Source organism: Nicotiana sylvestris, chromosome 11, assembly GCF_000393655.2.
Source record: "Nicotiana sylvestris chromosome 11, ASM39365v2, whole genome shotgun sequence".
Taxonomy (NCBI): Eukaryota; Viridiplantae; Streptophyta; class Magnoliopsida; order Solanales; family Solanaceae; genus Nicotiana; species Nicotiana sylvestris.
The window spans coordinates 159,965,170-159,985,654 of NC_091067.1; the positions used below are offsets into that span (position 1 = coordinate 159,965,170).

A 20,485-nucleotide genomic window follows, 5' to 3' on the forward strand; every position below is an offset into this window, starting at 1 on the left:
GGGCAATGAGGACAAAAATTAGAGCTGGGGAATCTTTCCTTTCATGCCTATTCTCTTTCTATATAACACATGCACACACAGAAAAAAAGAAAAGAAAAAAGGCTGGAGAATGGGAAAAAACAGAGAACGACGAAAAAAACAGAGAACGACCCCCCCATTTCCTGTTCTTCACCTTCTTCAACAAAATCACACAGCAGCGATTTCTCAACAAAGGGATCCATGATCTCTCTTTCTGATTCTCAATAGAGAAAGAGCAGCGGCTCCTTTTCCTTCTCCGGCAACTAGCGAGTCAGCCGCAAACATCCCCATTAACTCCTCACTCTCCAAAACCAGCTGTGAAACAACCCTGTTTCTCACCTCAAAACACCCCAGAAATGATTCCTCATCAGTCCAAAAACATAGCTGAAAACTCTGTGGAAACACAGCTCTAAATCCAGCGAAAATCCGTCCAAAAACCACCCAAAACAGCGCCCGAAACTCCCCGGTACAGCAGCTTCGAAACATATTCGAAGTCACTGCGCTTCAGCTCTAAAGACAACGCCTAGCTCGTTTCTTCTCTGTTGGTTTTTCGACGAGTTCGGGGCTGCCAAAGGGGTCGTTCTCAATTCTGGTTGAAGCGAGTCGAGGTCGACGTTTGAAGTCCCGGTTTGGTCTTGTTCGTGTTTTCACTTGAAAGCTTTGGTCGCAACCATGTAAATCAGTTGATTTCTTAATAAAAAGGGAAAGCTTGCGCATCAAAAGGTCCATCCTCTTCTCTTAAATTCATTTTTTTGAGTGGGTTAATGTCATGCATTCGATAAATTGTTTGGTTGCTCTATTTCAGAATCCTTGAGTTGCTATCTCGTTGCTTCGAATGGTGGAATATTTTTATGTTCTGTTAATTTGCTCTTAAGAACGTAAGTGTTTAATTTCGATATTTGAATCGAAAAATGCAATAGTGAAGAAAGCACAATGTTTGTCGTAGAAATCCTCTTGTTTTGGCTTATCTCGTTTGTTTGTGTCGTTAAGGTTTGGTGTAATTCTTATAGGATTTTGCATCTGATTCCTGTAAGCAGTAAGCCATGAATTCTTATTGAGCCTTGTATTGAAGTTTGTTGGGAGATGGCATCAAATTAAAAATTTATAGTCTTACTTGTTAACAACTAAGAGCCTTGAGCACAATTTGGTTAGCAAATCACTGAAGTTGAGAACGAGATTGGTTTGGTGTTTTTACTGGTGGGTCAGCATTTGTTCTTGTGAAATTGAGGTGTGCCATTTTTCTTAAGTAACCCATGGCCCTCGTTAAAATTAGTTAGCTCTTTTAAAAATCGAGGCGTGCCATCAGTTGAATTTTTCATGGCCCTCGCAAATGTGAAGGTGCGTAGTTGTTTTAGGCGCGTAATTTAAATTAATTTCCTTAAACTCGGGTGTGCATTTCATGTGACCCAAATCCAAATCTCAACAACGTTAAATAAAATGTGTCGTGGACCATGGGTGCATTTCATGTGGCGTGGTTCAAAGACGTGTTTTAGGTAACGTTGAATCTTCCTAAAATTAATTAAAAGCGGTTAATAATTTAAAATTATACCATAGGCTAAAACATGTATTAAAATCAGATAATAGGCCAATTGTAATAGTTTAAACGACCGTGCTAGAACCACGGAATCCGGGGATGCCTAACACCTTCCCCCGGATTAACAGAATTCTTTATTCAGAATTTCTGGTTCGCAGACTTCAAAAGGAAAGTCGAATCTTCCTCGATTTGGGATTTAAAATAAGCCGGTGACTTAAGACACCAATAAAAATATTCGAAGTGGCGACTCTGAATAAAAAATGAATAAATAATCTCATATCGAATAATGCCACTTAAATTGGAAAAACTCCTTTATATACCCTCTCAGGGTGTATAAAAAGGAGGTGTGACAATGTAGATTTAGAGGACTCATGCAAAGATTACAAATGTAATTAGCTGCTCACTTTGATTCTGGAGGCCTAAGATTAGGTGCTCTTTAGTTTATAAATTGTTCTTTGGTTATAAATGGTAATGTTTACAGTGTTACCAAAAAACATTTTTGGTGCATCTAAATTTGATATTATAAAAATTCAATTTCCCCCACTTTTCCACCTGCAACTTCCTGTATGATCTTATTTTGCAAAATCAAGTGTAGGGTTCAAATTTTGTAAGGCAAGTTTGACTAAAACTTTAAGCTTGAGCCATCCATTTGTTGGCTCAACATGGAATTTGCTCCTTTTTTTAATAAGTTTTTATGACTTTTCTCATCAACTTTAGAAGAAGACAACTATTTTCACTTAATGGTTCATATTTCATGTACATAGAGGCCTTTCATATTAACTGCACAAGTTACACTCTCCGGTAGCTGCTATTTACTTGTGAACACAATCAAAAAAATTTGAAAGCGATGTACCATGGCTCAAACGAAGAGGATAAGTTAAATCTTGAAATTATTGGTCCGCTTGTTCTTCTAAGTTTTTTATGTTATTTGTGTGATTGATGACTTTTCATTATCTCTACCGTATAGCAATATTGTTCCATGATATCTAATAGCTTGTTTGGATTGTTGTTACATGTTGTTTTTAAATATATCGTATCGTATCGTATTGTATTGTATTGTTCGTTGAATATAATATTTGGATAGATTGTATCGTTTGCCGTCGTTTTATGATGTCACGCACTAACAATATGGAGAATAAACTTGCATCATTACTAAGAAAAAATAAGATATGGAGTAGAATTATTATATAAAAGAAGTAGGATAAAGAACAAAATATGATTATTTAATAATAAAGAAGGGCGAGATGAGAGAAAAAAGCAAGGAAACGACGCCATCACACCAAATCTGTCGTTTCATAAAGTGATACTTTTTGTCGTTACATAATGATGGATTTAATGATACGATACTGTTTAACCAAAAATATATCTTTCGATCAAAGATTAATTTTAGAAGAAAACGGGCTTCTGATAACCAAGTTTTGCCTCACTTTCCCAATAGTATCAAAGGAAAATAACAAGAATAAATAAGGAAATAATTGATTGCAAAGTCAATATAGTAAATTTTGAGAAAAGCAGAAAAGTAAAGTGAATATATTCCAATATTGTCTCAGATGTCCTTACAAGTGAAATTCTTTCCTCTTGTATAGAGGTTTACACATTTAATGGTTCCTTCCATTTATGGCTAAATCATTATGAGCTTTAATTGTATTAATGATCCGTTATAATTGGTAATCGTAACTGTTCACTAGGATTCTGTTACGATTCTGATTCCCCCTCCTCATTAAGGTTCATGGATCTTCCCTTCTTACTGTCTTGATTCATTCTTTGCCAGTTGTTAGTCCCGGTACTATCTCATGGGTGTTTTCCTCCCGTGCCTTTTCTTATTCTATCAAACACGACTTCCACGTATTGTGCCATGTCAGTAGTCTTATATTCCACATGTAGCACTTTATCACCACCAAATACAGATAGTCCCCCCACTTTCTTGAATATTCTCTACTAAATATTCGGGAAAGTGGAAGGTTTTTATGACGGGAATTCTCTGCCGCCTTTTTCGAATATAATCATATCCTTTTCTGAATCGATGTGACATTAATCACTTTTATTTGACGACCATGTCACGTAGCTGTTAACAATTGGTCCTTCAGTTCTTCAGCGCCTTTTAGGGTTTTCCTGCAACCGCATCTGTCACGAAGTGACGATTCCATTATGACGCTTCATAATGACCTCAATAGTCGTGTCTTCCTATAAATACTTAACTCATTTTTTCCGATTTTCTAAAGCCTTTCCTTCTTCGTATTCTTGCCTTACTTCATTCTGCATCTTTTTCCTGTGTTTCTCTAGTTAATCATGGCTTCATCAAATCCCGATCCTCACAAAGTAGTAATTGTTGATGAACTTCCCTCTACAACTGTGCTTGTTAGGAGTAGAAGAGGTGGTAGATTACGTAGCCTCGGTTCTATTTCTGACCGTGGTTCCTCCTCTCAAGGTAGTGCTACCAAACCATCTTCTTCTAGAGCTAGGGCTTTTGCAACCCCAAGTTCTTCTTCTAAAGATAAAGATTTAACCGAAGCCCTTCGTGAACCCACTGTTGATGAAATTGTCCCTGAATAGCTATCCTTTGTGATTGATTGTGAATCCATGAAGAGTGAAGTCTCTTCCATGGCTGCTTCCCTTGATCGTGATGATCGTTACCCAACTCTGATTACCACTGGCCTTCTTGCTCTGGTTCGAAGAGAATGTAATTGGAAACCCGACTTCCCAGTTTTAATTCCTGGTTCTAACTAAAGAATAACTTCATACCAAGCTGGCTATTCCTTCGTTTATACATATCCCTTTACCTTAAGATTTAAACCTCCTATTGACCCGATCATTGAGTTATGTCGTTACTTCAATGTTTGTTTGGGACAAATTGGTCCTATTGTTTGGAGAGTTGTTGCATGTCTCCATTATTTATCAAACTTGACTTCTATGCCTTTTACTTTTCGTCACTTACTCCATCTCTACTCTCCCAAACTATTTCGTGATGGAGTTTTTTTCCTTGTGGCCAAAAGTAAGAGATTATTAGTTAGCCCTGAAGATGATAGAGATCGAGGCTGGTATACTTGCTTCGTTGCTGCTCCTACTAGCGGTTTGGTGGGTGAAGAAAATATGTCTTTTCCAGAAAAGTGGAATTTTGCACGTAAGTATTTGTATCTCACCTTTTTCCTTTCTCAAAAATTGATTCTCATGTATTCTCGTACCTACTTTTTTAGCAACTATGGAAGTTTTTGAAGAGATCCTTGACTTTCGTGCTTGGGTAGAAAAATTAATATCTGTTGCTCCTATGGAGAGAAGATCTTGGAAGTACCTTTCTCGGAGATTTGGGTGGAAAGTTAAAACACACGGTACTTTTTCCCGTTTAGTCTTTTTCTTTTTCTCTTTTACTTATTTAAGTGTTTTTCACCATGACTCTTTTTCTGTTGTCAGGATTTGTCATTCGTGGTGTTAGTCCTGCTTCTGTTTCATCTGCAAGACTTACGGTGAGTCTTGCTCAAGAAAGGATTCCAAGGTCTTTTTCAAAGAGGAAGGTTGATGGAGCCTGTGGCTCAGAGGAAGAAGAAGAAGAACTAGAGGAAGGTTCTTTAGTTCGTGGACCTCGAGTTAGGAGGCGCGTTATTTCAGATGATGAAGCCATACTTTCTCCAAGTTCAATTCCTGTCAACGAGCCTGGAGATGCTACTTTAGTGAATTCTAATGAAGAGATGAATGCTCCTCCTCGTGAATCTACTGATAAGTTGTTTTCCCGTGGTTTTGATAGTGGTGATTTTGGTCCCATTTTTGAAGAGTTACCCTTTGCTTCTCTTCCAGTGTCAGTCCCCGTCTGTTCTCAATCTACCGTTCCTATTACTGCTGCTACTGCTCCTTCCGTGGCTGCTTTTACTTCCTCAACTATACCTATTTCTACTACTTCTCATGTTGAAGTTGGTACCTCTAATAGCAATAGAGTGATGAAAAAGGTTACCATAAAGTCCCTGAAGATGGTAATCTGTTGAAAAAATTTGGTCAAACCGACGTATGGTTAAAACCTTTAATTGGCCCAGTTGAGAAGTCTTAAGTTGGAAAGCCACGGCTCCTTGACATAGATGAATGATATTGTTCATTCATCTTTGAAGCTTCAAGTTTTAGCTTTTTCCTTTCCTTTTCCTCGTGGTTATTTACTTTCGTTTGACAACCACTTTTTTTTGTAGATCAACTAAATAGGCACGGAACTTATGAAAAGAATTGTTCACACTGAGCAGCTAGTCAATGATTACCATACTGAAGCGATAACTGGAAGGAACAATATGAGGGTCTTCAATTGGAGAAAGAATTTTTGGCTGAAGAGAAGTGTGCTTTGGAACAACAAGTAAGGATGATGGTGGCGGAATTGGCAGTTGAAAAAGCCTCTTCAAGTCAAGTTGGCAGAGACAGACATCCTTGAGTCTTCATTTGCAAAGAAACTTTCTAAAACTACCAAGGAGATAAGGGGTTTGAAAGAACTCCTTAATCAGAAGGAGACTTATGTGGGGAAGTTAGTTCAAACACTTACTCAGGTTCAAGAAGACCTCCATAAGTTTCTGATAAAATCCAGTTGTTGGAGAGTTCCCTCGCCCCTCTGAAGATTTCTTATAATGCTTCTTTGATTGAGAAAGAAGAGTTGAAGGCTGAAATTGACTAGTGGGAGAAAGATTACGAAACCCTTGAAGATAAATCAACACTTGATATAAGTTGGGCTTTTTTGAATACCAGTGTCACGCCCTAAAATCCGAGGAACACGACCAGCGCTCAACCGAGTAAACCCGACTGAGCAAGCATATTAGGTTTTATACTACCCAAATTCATCTTTGAATAAAGAGAAAAGGTACACCATTAATCAAATTATATAAACATGTCATTAACAATTCCATTTCATTTCCATTATCAACTTCGTTCACAATTTTGAAGATATTACAAGTTTTATACATCATTGCAAAACATCAATATTTCTACTTTAATTCCAATACCCGACACTACCCATAACCTGTCTACGGACCCTCTAAATACAACTGAAGAATAATATGGAAATGCTTGCAACAAGGCTCTAGCAATACCTCAAATAGAAAGGACATGATATACAGATAAAACAGGACCCCGAAACGAAGTGGGGCTAACCAAGTCAGCTGAAAGGATGATGCGGCACTAGTTGCGACCAACATTGCCTGCTATAGAAACACCTACATCCAATTAAAGACGTAGCGCACCTGGCAAAAAGGACGTTAGTGCCATCGAATAGCACTAGTATGTATAACTAAACACCATCCAATTAGAAAGAACAACCATACAAGAGTAAAAGAAATCATAAGGACAACAAAGCTTCAAATAAGCATCAAAACCAACAATATAAGAGGTTTACATAGTTTCACATAATTTTTGAAATTTTAAATTGGGGTATTCCATATCATTGCATCATCATCAACATTACCACCGCTTCTTTGAGCGGAGTCCGATCACGGCCCGATCGACTAAGCTGTCTTACCAAGACGTTACCTTTTTTTTATTCTCACTTTCCTGTTTTAATTATCAATACATTACCACCATGTGTGCATAACATGGCGTCCGATCACGGCCCGATCGGCTAAGCCATCTTACCAAGACGTTACCCTTTTTTCGTTAATCATCACATTTCAATATTTATTTCACATGTATCAATTCAGAGGCACTTAGGGCCATAATTATCAAATCATATTTGGCAATAGGCTACATTTCATAACTCACATTCTACATCACTTACACTTCCAACATCAAACTTGCAATTTAAGATAATGAGCATATACAAGAGCAATTCAAGTTGTAAGCATAGAGAGAGAGATTCACATGAGTTGGCATAATAATCACAATTTAAACTTGACTTGAAATCTAGGCAATTTAGCATATAGTCCACATTCTTCACATATCACCAATTTATCAAGAATACCATATTGTACATATTGGGACATACTTTTCACATATATTCTTGCAACACTAATTCGTTTGAAATAACAAATACTACGTCAATCAAATTCCGGACTTACAATTTTACATGGACACCATGGGAGCTCAATTTCTAAGAAGAGGTGGTTTTAGCCATACATACCTTGTTTAAGAGTTCCTTAAGTTACTACGACATTCCGGAAATTCTAGCAATCCCAATCTACTTTATGACATGACAAAATTGAATACAAATTAGGAAGGTATTCATGGTTTCAGCTCATTCGAGCATTTTATCAAATACTAGTTGTACATCTTGATTTCAAATCTCTTTTACAAGATTTCCTTCATTCCCCAACCCAACCTTTACTTATTTATGTTCAACAATCTTCCCACAAACTTAATTTGTACATGCATTTATACATAATACTATTACACCCAAGAATCATACCTCAATAACCCATCTCACAATCTCTACAACACCGACACAACCTAGGTTAGGCACCTATGGCTTCCAATCACCATCCCATGAGTTACAATACTTAATTCATACTCATATTCCCATAATATATCCATATATGTAAGTCTATAGGTGTAGGAATTACCTTTTGGAGGAAACCTTGCAAACCCTCATTTGAATTCTTGAAGGAATTTCTTGAAGATCTATGTGTTTTATGAGTAGATTTCATCAATACTAGTGTAGGAATGATAGAATTTCACACCAAGTTAATGGAGGTTGCTTACCTTGAAGATTGGAGGTGTTGGAGGTCTTGAGAGAGTGGAGGAAAACCCTAAAAGTCGTCCAAAAGATATGGGAAAAATAAATCCCGAAATTGTGTTTATAAGCCCAAATTTCGGATGCTGCCTCGTATGCTTCGCATCCCTACTTTACTCCTCTCAGGAGCTCGGATGCTGACCCGGATGCTATGGCAGCACTTCACTGCCAGCTCCTCTTTTTGGATGTTGTCTCGGATGCTTCGCATTCGCGCAGTCCTCCGCTAGCCTTTGGTAATTTGGTCATAACTTCTTGTAGGAAATTCCAAATGACGAACGGTTTGAAGCGTTAGAGACTAGACTCAAAGCACTTTCATTTGACAGGTTGTGCATCATCTAAAACTTATATATCTGTAGATATTCTCGTTCAAAGTGTAGTCTTGTGCGTACTCATTTAAAATTTTAGTCTATCATGTAATTTTCCAATTTGGCTTAGACTTATACGCTTATTAACATATCCAATTGATATCCATTATATCACGAATCCTCATTTGCACACAAAATAAAATAATTAGCCTACCTTGGCACCACGAAATCTTAAATTACTTAGAAATATTTTCTAGGGACTTACATTCCCCTCCCCCCCCTTAGGATCATTCGTCCTCGAATGAGGAGTAGAGTCTGCCCTAAACGCATACCACAATATATCCCTTTTTTTCACCTACCTCAATTCCCTAAATTTAGACTAACTCCCAAATTTTTAGAAATTTCGGCAGAGTCTCCTTTGTAACTAGGCCTATCCACCTGCCAGAGAACCACCAAGACCATCCTAACAACTCATCTACATCTCGACAAAGCACCACAATGTATATATCAACAATACTAATCTCACAATTACAAGCACAACATTATCATAATGATACCTGAACATGGACTGCACATTTTTAAATCACAACACCTATAAGGTACCTCTCAAATCAAAACCAATTGTTATACAATCGAGCGAAAATATTTTCTTTCCACGACACTTTAGGCCTTCAAGGTGGCCTCCTTGACTTACTAGCTTTACCATAACACATTTACGGAAACAATCCCAACCTCCAAACTTATCTAACAAGGATGACAGCTAGATACCTCGCATAAGCTAAGTATCCATTAACTTCACCTTCAATAATTTCCACCGGAATGATACACAAAGGATCTCCAACTACCTTCTTAGACATAGACATGTGAATAGACAAAATATATGGCGAACAACTATGGGGAAACTTCATACTCCTAGTGCGGCCTAATGTGGAATACACTTATGCAACCTTCATTATCAACTCACAAAACATCTTCAGGGGAAAATGTTGAGAATAACCTGTTCACCCTCCAAAACTCTAAATCTCTAGGCGAACACTTCACATTAAATCCTTGATGACCTTTAACAGTTACTCTAAGATGTGCTATCATAAACTGACCATAAAATTACCTATCAAATATATGTGATCACACTGCGAAGCTTCCTCTTTGACTTGTTTGAACCTACAATACCCAATGGATCTAATACAATGAGGAACAACAGAGTTCAAGATCAGGCTGGAATTATTCAGGAATCCATTAATGTGCTGAGCAGAGTCTTTCATGAGGTTATATGCTAATAGACACGAAGATTACTACTAACAATACTGACATGGTTAATCATTGTGACGACATCAATTATTAGACAAATGAAGCGTATGGGTAACTAGTACATTGGCAATAAGAATCATTAAGGAGGAATATTCAAGTACGTGACCCAGTCATCTCCTGGAGTGTAGGGAAAATCTGTTTATCAAGAATGAGAATACTATGGCACCTTGATTGCGATATGGGATTCAAAATACATGAAGTTGAATTGCACTCCTTTCGTTGACTCACACAAGGAATCTATGCCACAAGCCCATGAGGATGGAAAGAAGTTGAATACTTATGAGATTATCATGTTTCAAACAGCTGAACCTTTCCTGATAATTGACCCTATATGAGAGAACTAAAGATACAACAATTGGTCTTCCAAATCAATATGCTCATGATATGTGCAAAAATCTGAAGGCATCTAACCTCAACCTTTTACGAGTGAAACCATATAGCTAGGAACTCATACCATAGGGGTGAAATCACGTATTGGTTAGAGGGGGTTTAATGGTTGACGTAACGCTCTAGGAGGAAAGACAATTAAAACTCCTATCCTCCTTAAGGAGGTGAAATGCCAGGGATAGCAAAATTTCCCGCACATGACAATGACGTTGTCAATAATCCTAGAATCCGAGTGAGCAGAAGGCTATGTAACCCATCCAATCCAACTCATTTAAGACTTTTGAAAAGGGGATGCGCTTTTGCTTGAAATCATGGCAATATAAGTTTGAACTTAGGTGAAATCATTACTTTTGGAACCCATGAGATAAGCCCACGTAGCCCTAGAAAATCGTTAACAATGGCAAGAAAGTACTTAAAACCATTATGAGTTGGTATAGAGCAAGGCCTCAAAGTGCCTACATGGATAAGTTTGAAAGAATGAGACGTCTTAATGCATTTATTGGGGAAAGGTACCATAGGTTATCTAGTCACATGGACAAGAAGAGCAGGTAAATGGTTGTTAGAAGAACATCTACAAGGAATACCAGTAATATTCATTTATTCTAACAAAAGGAATATGTCCATATCCGCGATGCTATAAGACATCCTCTTTGATGCCATAAAACATAAAATGAGTTTTACAATGAGAGTTATCAGATGAAATAGATAGTAGGGCAACAAAACTAAAAAGCACCATTTGGAACCAACAAGCTTAAACTGAGTTGAAGATATTAGAAGTCTATAATAAAGGGGAATTTACCCACTTCCAGTGTCCTTTTTAGAAAAAGGGGCTTGTAGAGTACATAAAAGTGAGGTGAATTGGATCGAATCATATAGTTGGATAGCTAGTCGAGAAAATGAGATAAGATCATATTGAAAAATATAGAGGAACAACACACGATATAAGGTAAATGAAAAGAAAGTGAGAGAGCCTATGGAAGTAACCTTTACATAGTAACCACTAGGAAGGGTGGTAATATAAGGGATTACGAGAAGCTAAATTTTTGAAAGAAGATCTTTGTATGTAGTCACGTGATGTATAGCTCCAGAATTCAAAAATCCAATTATGTTTGGCAACTCTATTCCACAATGAAGCACTGCAACACACTTCTATACAACCAGCTATTACCAGCCAAATTGGGAGACGCTATAAGACTTGACTGAGAGAAAAGCTTTGACATATGAATGTGTTACTAAGTGTATTGCTCCTTGGTCAACCCAAAACCAAGAGGCGAGAGTTAGCCTAATAAGCAAATTGTTGGACTAGCATATGTGTAGATAATCCATTATCGAAAGGAGATCATTCAATCTCAGCAATTGCGGCATGCTATCAACCCTTGATGAACTTGAAGAAGGTGGGAACCCAGCGAGATAGTATAAAATAATAATGGAAGGTTTGCAGATGTTCATAATGAGTTCTCCATGGATTTTGACTTGAGAATTGCCCAGATGCTAATGAAAGATAGAAAAACATGAGAAACAAGCGTTGTGCTATAATCACCCCCAAAGGTGTGCTTGGTCTTGACGGAGAGCCTAGTAAGGGTCTTTATGAGAAAGGAGGTGTTACAATGAGACATAGAATGATATGTTCTCTCATGGTTATCGAACAAGTGTTGGAAACTAGCACAATGAATTCACTAACTAAGGAACACAATTAACACATGTTGTGGAGGTGTAAAGAGGAAATAAACATTTGTTATGAGCTGGACATGCTTTTTCTATATTAACTCCCAACTGCAATACATGACCACGCCACGAGCAACCACAATACTAGTAATAAAGTGAGATACTTACTGCGGGATGTCCCAAATGGACACAAAAGTTATACTAAGATGGCGACACAAGATCTTCCTATGACGAGGATGTGAGGATCTCAATTTTCAGAGAGACTTTATGCACATGGTGACCGTTTCGATTGACAAGTATTCATGTGATAGGTGTTAGGGTATGCTCTTATGTTACTAGAACGTGAGAAGCTTTCACGATGATATCGCAAGAGAGTAGAGTGACTGTTCAAACCATATAATCCATATACACAAGTGAGTAAAAGAGTGACTCGAGAAGGATCGCAACACTGGGATGCTTTACATGGAACTTGACACCACATAGGTAAACTTTACGATGGTGCATCCATAGGCACAAATGAGCAGATGTTGTCCATAAAAAGATTTTGTAACAAACTCATCGGACGTAGTCCCCTATTGAGAATTTAGGAAAGAAAGTAGGAAGTATTAATCCTAGAGTTATAACTCCATTCAAGGACGTATTTATAGAACTTAATTCCACAAGAGGATGTAAATAAGAGAATTTATGATAGAGTGGATTCACGAACAACACGTCTCCTTCAAGGAGTAGGTACACACAAGTTTTTGTGACTCACATCTTACTAAGATCATGTTTATGAGGACTCTTCAATAAGGATGTAGACATGCAATAAGTAAAAATTTTGTGTTGTTTATAATGATGTACTAGGGAGTGACTTACTTGTTGACTTTAGGTTGATAGGGCAATAACTTAATCGATTCCCTTCGACTCCACATCCCTAATGCACGTTGGTAACATATTGATATACTATATGATCTGGTGGTGCAGAGACATTAAGGAACAAGGGTACTCCCCTTAGCAACAAGTTCTACCAATCCATCCATGGCTCGATACGTTCTCCTAACAAATGCTTGGGCAATCTACCTCAGATTCAATGGCGGGGTCATTCCCTCTTTAATGTTTCAAATTCGTAGATTATGGTATCAACATTACTCATCTGGAGAATAAGACATAGCGAGAAAATGAGCTCCCTATCTTGAGCTCCACTGTTCGATCTGGAGTATCAAAGAAAGGTGGAATTCCTAAATGTCCAAATAGCCTCCAACTTATAGATGTGGTCGACTACACACCGATAAGAAGGACTCTACTAGACACGGCTCTGAGACATCCTAGGACACTTTAAAACCTTAGGCTCTGATACCAAGTTTGTCACACCCCAAAATTCGAGGAGCGCGATCGGCACTCAACCGAATAAACCCGACTGAGCAAGCCTGTTAGGTTTCATACTACCCAAATTCTTCTTTGAATAAAGAGAAAATGTATACCATTAATCAAATTCTATAAACATGTCATTAACAATTCCATTTCATTTCCATTATTAACTTCGTTCACAATTTTGAAGATATTACAAGTTTTATTCATCATTGCAAAACATCAATATTTCTACGTTAATTCCAATACCCGACACTACCCACAAGCTGTCTACAGAACCTCTAAATATAACTGAAGAATAATATGAAAATGCCTGCAACAAGGCTCTAACAATACCTCAAATAGAAAGGACATGATATACAGATAAAACAGGACCCCGAAACGAAGTGGGGCTAACCAAGTCAGCTGAAAGGATGATGCGGCACTAGCTGCGACCAACACTGCCTGCTATAGAAACACCTACATCCAATTAAAGACGTAGCGCACCTGGCAAAAGGGATGTTAGTGCCATCGAATAGCACTAGTATGTATAACTAAACACCATCCAATTAGAAAGAACAACCATACAAGAGTAAAAGAAATCATAAGGACAACAAAGCTTCAAATAAGCATCAAAACCAACAATATAAGAGGTTTACATAGTTTCACATAATTTTTGAAATTTTAAATTGGGGTATTCCATATAATTGCATCATCATCAACATTATCGCCGCTTCTTTGAGCGGAGTCCGATCACGGGCCGATCGACTAAGCTGTCTTACCAAGACGTTACCCTTCTTTTATTCTCACTTTCCTGTTTTAATTATCAATATATTACCACCATGTGTCCATAACATGACGTCCGATCACGGCCCGATCGGCTAAACCATCTTACCAAGACGTTACCCTTTTCCGTTAATCATCACATTTCAATATTTATTTCACATGTATCAATTCAGAGGCACTTAGTGCCATAATTATCAAATCATATTTGGCAATAGGCTACATTTCATAACTCACATTCTACATCACTTACACTTCCAACATCAAACTTGCAATTTAAGATAATGGGCATATACAAGAGCAATTCAAGTTGTAAGCATAGAGAGAGAGATTCACATGAGTTGGCATAATAATCACAATTTAAACTTGACTTGAAATCTAGGCAATTTAGCATATAGTCCACATTCTTCACATATCACCAATTTATCAAGAATATCATATTGTACATATTGGGACATACTTTTCACAAATATTCTTGCAACACTAATTCTTTTGAAATAACAAATACTACGTCAATCAAATTCCGGACTTACAATTTTACATGGACACCATGGGAGCTCAATTTCTAAGAAGAGGTGGTTTTAGACATACATACCTTGTTTAAGCGTTCTTTAAGTTACTACGACGTTCCAGAAATTCTAGCAATCCCAATCTACTTTGAGACATGACAAAATTGAACACGAATTAGGAAGGTATTCATGGTTTCAGTTCATTCGAGCATTTTATCAAATACTAGTTGTGCATCTTGATTTCAAATCTTTTTTACAAGATTTTCTTCATTCACCAACCCAACCTTTACTTATTTATGTTCAACAATCTTCCCACAAATCTAAATTGTACATGCATGTATACATAATACTATTACACCCAAGAATCATACCCAATAACCCATCTCACAATCTCTACAATACCAACACAACCTAGGCTAGGCAGCTATGGCTTCCAATCACCAGCCCATGAGTTACAATACTTAATTCATACTCATATTCCCATAATATATCCATATATGTAAGTCTAAGGGTATAGGAATTACCTTTTGGAAGAAATCTTGCAAACCCTCCTTTGAGTTCTTGAAGGAATTTCTTGAAGATCTATGTGTTTTATGAGTAGATTTCATCAATACTAGTGTAGGAATGATGGAATTTCACACCAAGTTAATGGAGGTTGCTTACCTTGAATGTTGAAGGTGTTGGAGGTCTTGAGAGAGTGGAGGAAAACCCTAAAAGTCGTCCAAAAGATATGGGGAAAATAAATCCTGAAATTGTGTTTATAAGCCCAAATTTCGGATGCTGCCTCGGATGCTTCGCATCCCCACTTCACTCCTCTCAGGATCTCAGATGCTGACCCAAATGCTATGGCAGCACTTCACTTCCAGCTCCTCTTTTTGGATGTTGCCTCGGATGCTTGGCATCCGCGCAGTCCTCTGCCATCCTTTGGTAATTTGGTCATAACTTCTTGTAGGAAAGTCCAAATGACGGACGGTTTGAAGCGTTAGAGACTAGACTCAAAGAACTTTCATTTGATAGGCTGTGAATCATCTAAAACCTTATATATCTATAGATATGCTCGTCCAAAGTGGGATCTTGTGCGTATTCATTTGGAATTTTAGTCTATTATGTAATTTTCCAACTTGGCTTAGACTTATACGCTTATTAACATATACAATTGATATCCATTATATCATGAATCCTCATTTGCTCACAAAATAAAATAATTAGCCTACCTTGGCACCAAGAAATCTTAAATTACTTAGCAAAATTTTCTGGGGCCATACAACCAGCTTCGAGTCTTTGATGGAGGCTAGCCAGGAAGGTTTTGATCTCAATGCTGAGATTGCTAAAGCTAAAGAAGAAATCAAAAAAATTCAGCAAAATCAAGACTTTCATTCACCTAAGGTCAGCATTCCCGAAGGTGATGAACTTACTCCTGGTGAAGTTGGCATTCAAGCTTCTTCTGCTCAAGTTGAATCTCCTCCCCCTGTTGATGATGCCTTATTGGATTCTACCTCTCCCGCTGCTGATAATGTCGCATTGGATTCTACTCCTTAGTGTTCTTTTAGAACTTAGTTTGTTTTTGGAACTTTTGGTAAGAATTTTTTTTTTTTACTTTTTGGAATGGATGGTTAGTTTTTACCCCTGGTTCATTTTGGGGTTTGTTTGAACATTTTGGTTTTAACTAAGTATATACTTAGTTTTAACCCAAGTTTAATATATGATCTTTCTTTTACTTTGAGTTTTTTTTTTTAAAAATCTTTGACTTGCATTTAAAAATGCTTTAATATTTCATGATTTTGGCATAGACACGAATTTTATAAAAGATGGTCCTTTTATAAACGACACTAATGAAGAAGACGTCTCAACTTCATATTGGTGTAAATATATGAGAGAAGTAGGAAAATACATATTTTGAAGCAGTTTCATGAATAATTTGAGGAAGTTTCATATCTTGAACTTTCAAATTACATAGCATTTTACAAGTATTCAATTAACTTTTTGTACGACATCTACAACTCTTTCATAATTATTTTTCTTATAACAGATTTCAAAAATTCTAGGGTATATCTTGCAACCCACAACTAATCATTGTCTTTAACCTAAGTACTCGCAGGATCTTGTAATTTATGCCCATGAGTTTACACTTTATCAAAGCTTATTACAAAAGTTTTTTATTCATACTTGTTTCTTGTCTCTTGATTGGCTCTTGACTTCTGATTTTTGGGTGATCCAGGCTTGAATTTTGACTTTTAGTCTTCTCTGACTTGCTGTCTTCTTTGCCTTCTATCTATAGTCCCCCAAGTGTTAGAGCTTTGAAGTATGAAATATCTGCCACTTGATTACTCCTTCCATTTGGTCTATTTCCTGAAAAGGAAAATACATACGGGACTCAGAGGTATATTTTTAGATGATGATTGCTTAACCCTTTTTATTTCCATCAGAAAGGTTGTAACCCACACCGGGGATAATTTTGTATCACGTGTGTCTTTTTGGTCTAATATCATCATTTGGTGTGGGCTAGCTTTATGCCTATCATCTAAAATGGTTAGTATAATTAAAAACGAATAAAACTAAACCACACATAAATGATACCTGACCGGGGGTTCTTCCTTTAGAAGTAATATTTTTTAAATGAATAGCATTCCAATTCAATGGGAGTACTTTGTTGTCCATTGTTTCTAACCCATATACACCCTTTCCAACAATGCCTCGAATCTTGTAAGGTCCTTCCCAATTTGGACTAAATTTTCCTGCATTGGTTGCTTTTGTTGATTAAAAAACTTTTTTTGAGGACGAAGTCCCTAATTTTGAAGTATCTAAGATGAGCTTTTCAATTGTAATATCGCTCAATAATTTGTTTCTGCACTGCCATCCTTATTAGAGTCGCTTCTCTCCTTTCTTCAAGTAAATCGAGATTTATGCGCATCTCTTCCTCATTTAATTCTTTAGTTTCTTGAGTGTATCTTATACTTGGTTCACCTATTTCCACTGGATTAAGGCTTCGGCACCATACACAAGTGCAAATGGAGTCTCTCCCGTACCTACTTTTGTTATCGTTTGATAAGCCCATAAGACTCCTGGTAATACTTCTGGCCACTTACATTTTGACTCCTCTAATCTTTTCTTCAAGTTATTAATAATAACCTTTTTGTCGATTCAGCTTGTCCATAAGCCACAGGATGATAAGTTGTTGAAGTTATCCTTTTAATCTTCTAACTTTGAAAGAATCCTGTGATTGCTGCACCTATGAATTGCGGGCCATTGTCACATACCATTTCTTTTGGAACTCCGAACCGGCATATAATGTTTCGCCAAATAAAGTCCCTGACTTCTTTTTCCCGCACCTGCTTCTACCCACTTGGTAAAATAATTTGTTAATACTAATAAAAATCGTACCTTTCCTTTGGCTTGTGGTAGTGGACCGACGATATTCATCCCCCACTTCATAAAAGGCCATGGTAAAATAACCGGATGTAGTAGCTTCGCTGGGCGATGCATGTCGTTGCCATATTGTTGGCATTTATCACATTTGGCCACAAAACTTTCCGCATCTTCTTCCATTTTTGGCCAATAATATCCTGCTCTAATTAGAGTTTTTACCAAGGATCTTCCCCCTATGTGATTTCCACAGTGTCTCTCGTGTACTTCTTTCATCACATACTCTATTTGAGAAGGTCTGAGAAATCTTGCTAAAGGCCCACCGAACATCTTTCGGTACATGTTGCCACGGTCCAAACAATAACGGCCAGCTTTTCATCGAAGTGACTGAGCCTTTTTCTTATCTTCAGGTAGAATCATGTACTACAAGAAATTAACGAACTCATTTCTCCAATACCAAGTTAAATTATTGAAATTTACCTCGTTACTGTCCTGATCGAGTATCGAATGAAACAAATGTATTATGGAAGCATTCTCTTAATTTGTTACTTCTGCAACAGATGCGAGATTAGCCAACACGTCTGCTTCAGCATTTTCCTCCCTGGGTATTTACACGATTTTCCAAGATTGGAATTGTCTGATTAAGTCTCGTGCCTTTTCTAAATATTGTTGCATCCTCGCCTCTCTAGCTATATAAGTCCCCTGCATTTGATTAACTACAAGCTGCGAGTCACTTTTGATTATAATCTGCACTATTCCAAGCTGTCGTGCCAATTCTAGACCTGCAATTATAGCTTCATATTCTGCTTCATTGTTAGTAATGGGATGGCACTTTATTGCCTGCATTATAGTTTCTCCTGAAGGTGGGATTAGAACAATGCCTAAACCCACTCCTTTAATATTCGAGGAGCCATTAGCAAATAGAGTCTAGGTACCCAGATTAGACCCATTGAACACCTGTAGTTCCTTTTCTGCTTCAGGTACTGTACTTGGGCTGAAGTCTGCCATGAAATCTGCTAAAACCTGTGATTTTATTGCAGTTCTAGGTTGGTATGTTATATCATATTCACTGAGCTCTATAGCCAATTGGCTAATCTACCTGATAGTTCTTGCTTACGTAATATGTTTCTTAAGGGGTAAGCAGTCTCTATAGAGATAGGGTGACATTGAAAATAAGGCCTCAATTTTCAAGATGCCATGATTAGTGCTAAAGCAAGTTTTTATAAATGAGGATATCGAGTTTCAGCATCCAATAAAGATTTGCAAACATAATAAATTGGAGATTGTTTACCTTTGTCTTCACGTACTAACACTGCACTTACCGCTATTTCTGATACAACAAGATAGATGAGCAACCTTTCTCCATCCTTTGGTTTAGCCAGCAACGGTGGGTTTGACAAGTATTCTTTTAGATTTTTGAGTGCTTGTTGACATTCCTCAGTTCACTCAAATTGGTTTTGCTTTTTCAACACTGAAAAGAACTTAAAACTTTTCTCTGAAGATTTAGAAATAAATCTTCCCAAAGGTGCTATCCTACCTGTCAATCTCAGTACCTCTTTTTTGCTCTTGAGTATGTCTGGTATTTCTTCAATGGCTTTGATCTGTGCAGGATTTACTTCTATTCCTCGGTTAGAAACAAAGAACCTAAAAACTTGCCTAAAGACACGCCAAATGCACACTTTTTGAGATTTAACTTCATATTGAATTTGCGGAGAAACTGAAAAGTATCTGACAAATGTTGGATATGATCCCCCACCTGTGTTGACTTTACTAGCATGTCATCGATGTAGACTTCCATAATTTTTCTCAGGTGTTCTTGAAACATTTTTGTTACCAACCTTTGGTACGTGGCTCCAGCATTCTTTAGCCCGAAAGGTGTGACTTTATAACAATAAGTCCCATGTCTGTAATAAAGGAAGTTTTTTCCTCATCCAAAGGATCCATTTTTATCTGATTACACCCTGAATAGGCATCTATAAAACTCAACAACTCATGTCCTGCAGTAGCATCAATTAGTTGATCTATATGCGGTAAAGGAAATGAGTCTTTAGGATAAGCTTTATTCAAGTCCGTATAATCTACACAAACTCGTCATTTCCCATTATTTTTTGGTACCACTACGGTATTAGCTAGCCAATTAGGATATTTTATCTCTCGTATAGACCCAATTCTTAAAAGTTTTTGTACCTCATCCTGAATCACCTGATTTTTGAAGGATCCTTGCTTCCTTTTCTTCTGTTTGACAGGTGGATATGATGGATCTTCATTTAACTTATGGGTCATCACCTTTGGTGGTATACATGTCATATCTGAATGCCACCAAGCAAAGCAATCTGCGTTAGTTTTTAAGAATTCAGTTAACTTACCTTTCATTTCTGCGCTCAGGTTGGTTCCAATAAAAACTTTTCTGTTCGACCAATGTATAAACAGCACCACTGCTTCGAGTTCTTCTATTGTTATTTTAATGTTTTTATTCTCTTCTGGCTCTTGAATGATATCAGGCCTTGAATCTACATCCATTTGCCCATCTCCAGTTGAGGTTTGTGTTGCTAAATCCTCAATTGATATCTGTAATTGCTATTTTTGTCTGCAACATCGTTCT

General features: G+C 37.3%; 1 protein-coding gene across 1 annotated transcript; it reads left to right on the forward strand.

Annotated features, from left to right (window-relative positions):
* LOC104248868 (uncharacterized) lies at positions 1–8,814 on the forward strand. The gene is made up of 4 exons (XM_009805220.2): positions 1–741; positions 4,546–4,673; positions 4,747–4,878; positions 4,961–8,814. The coding sequence occupies exons 2-4, from the start codon at positions 4,643–4,645 to the stop codon at positions 5,524–5,526; spliced, it is 729 nt and encodes a 242-aa protein (XP_009803522.1). The 5' UTR covers positions 1–741; positions 4,546–4,642; the 3' UTR covers positions 5,527–8,814.
* The last annotated feature ends 11,671 nt before the right edge of the window (positions 8,815–20,485 follow it).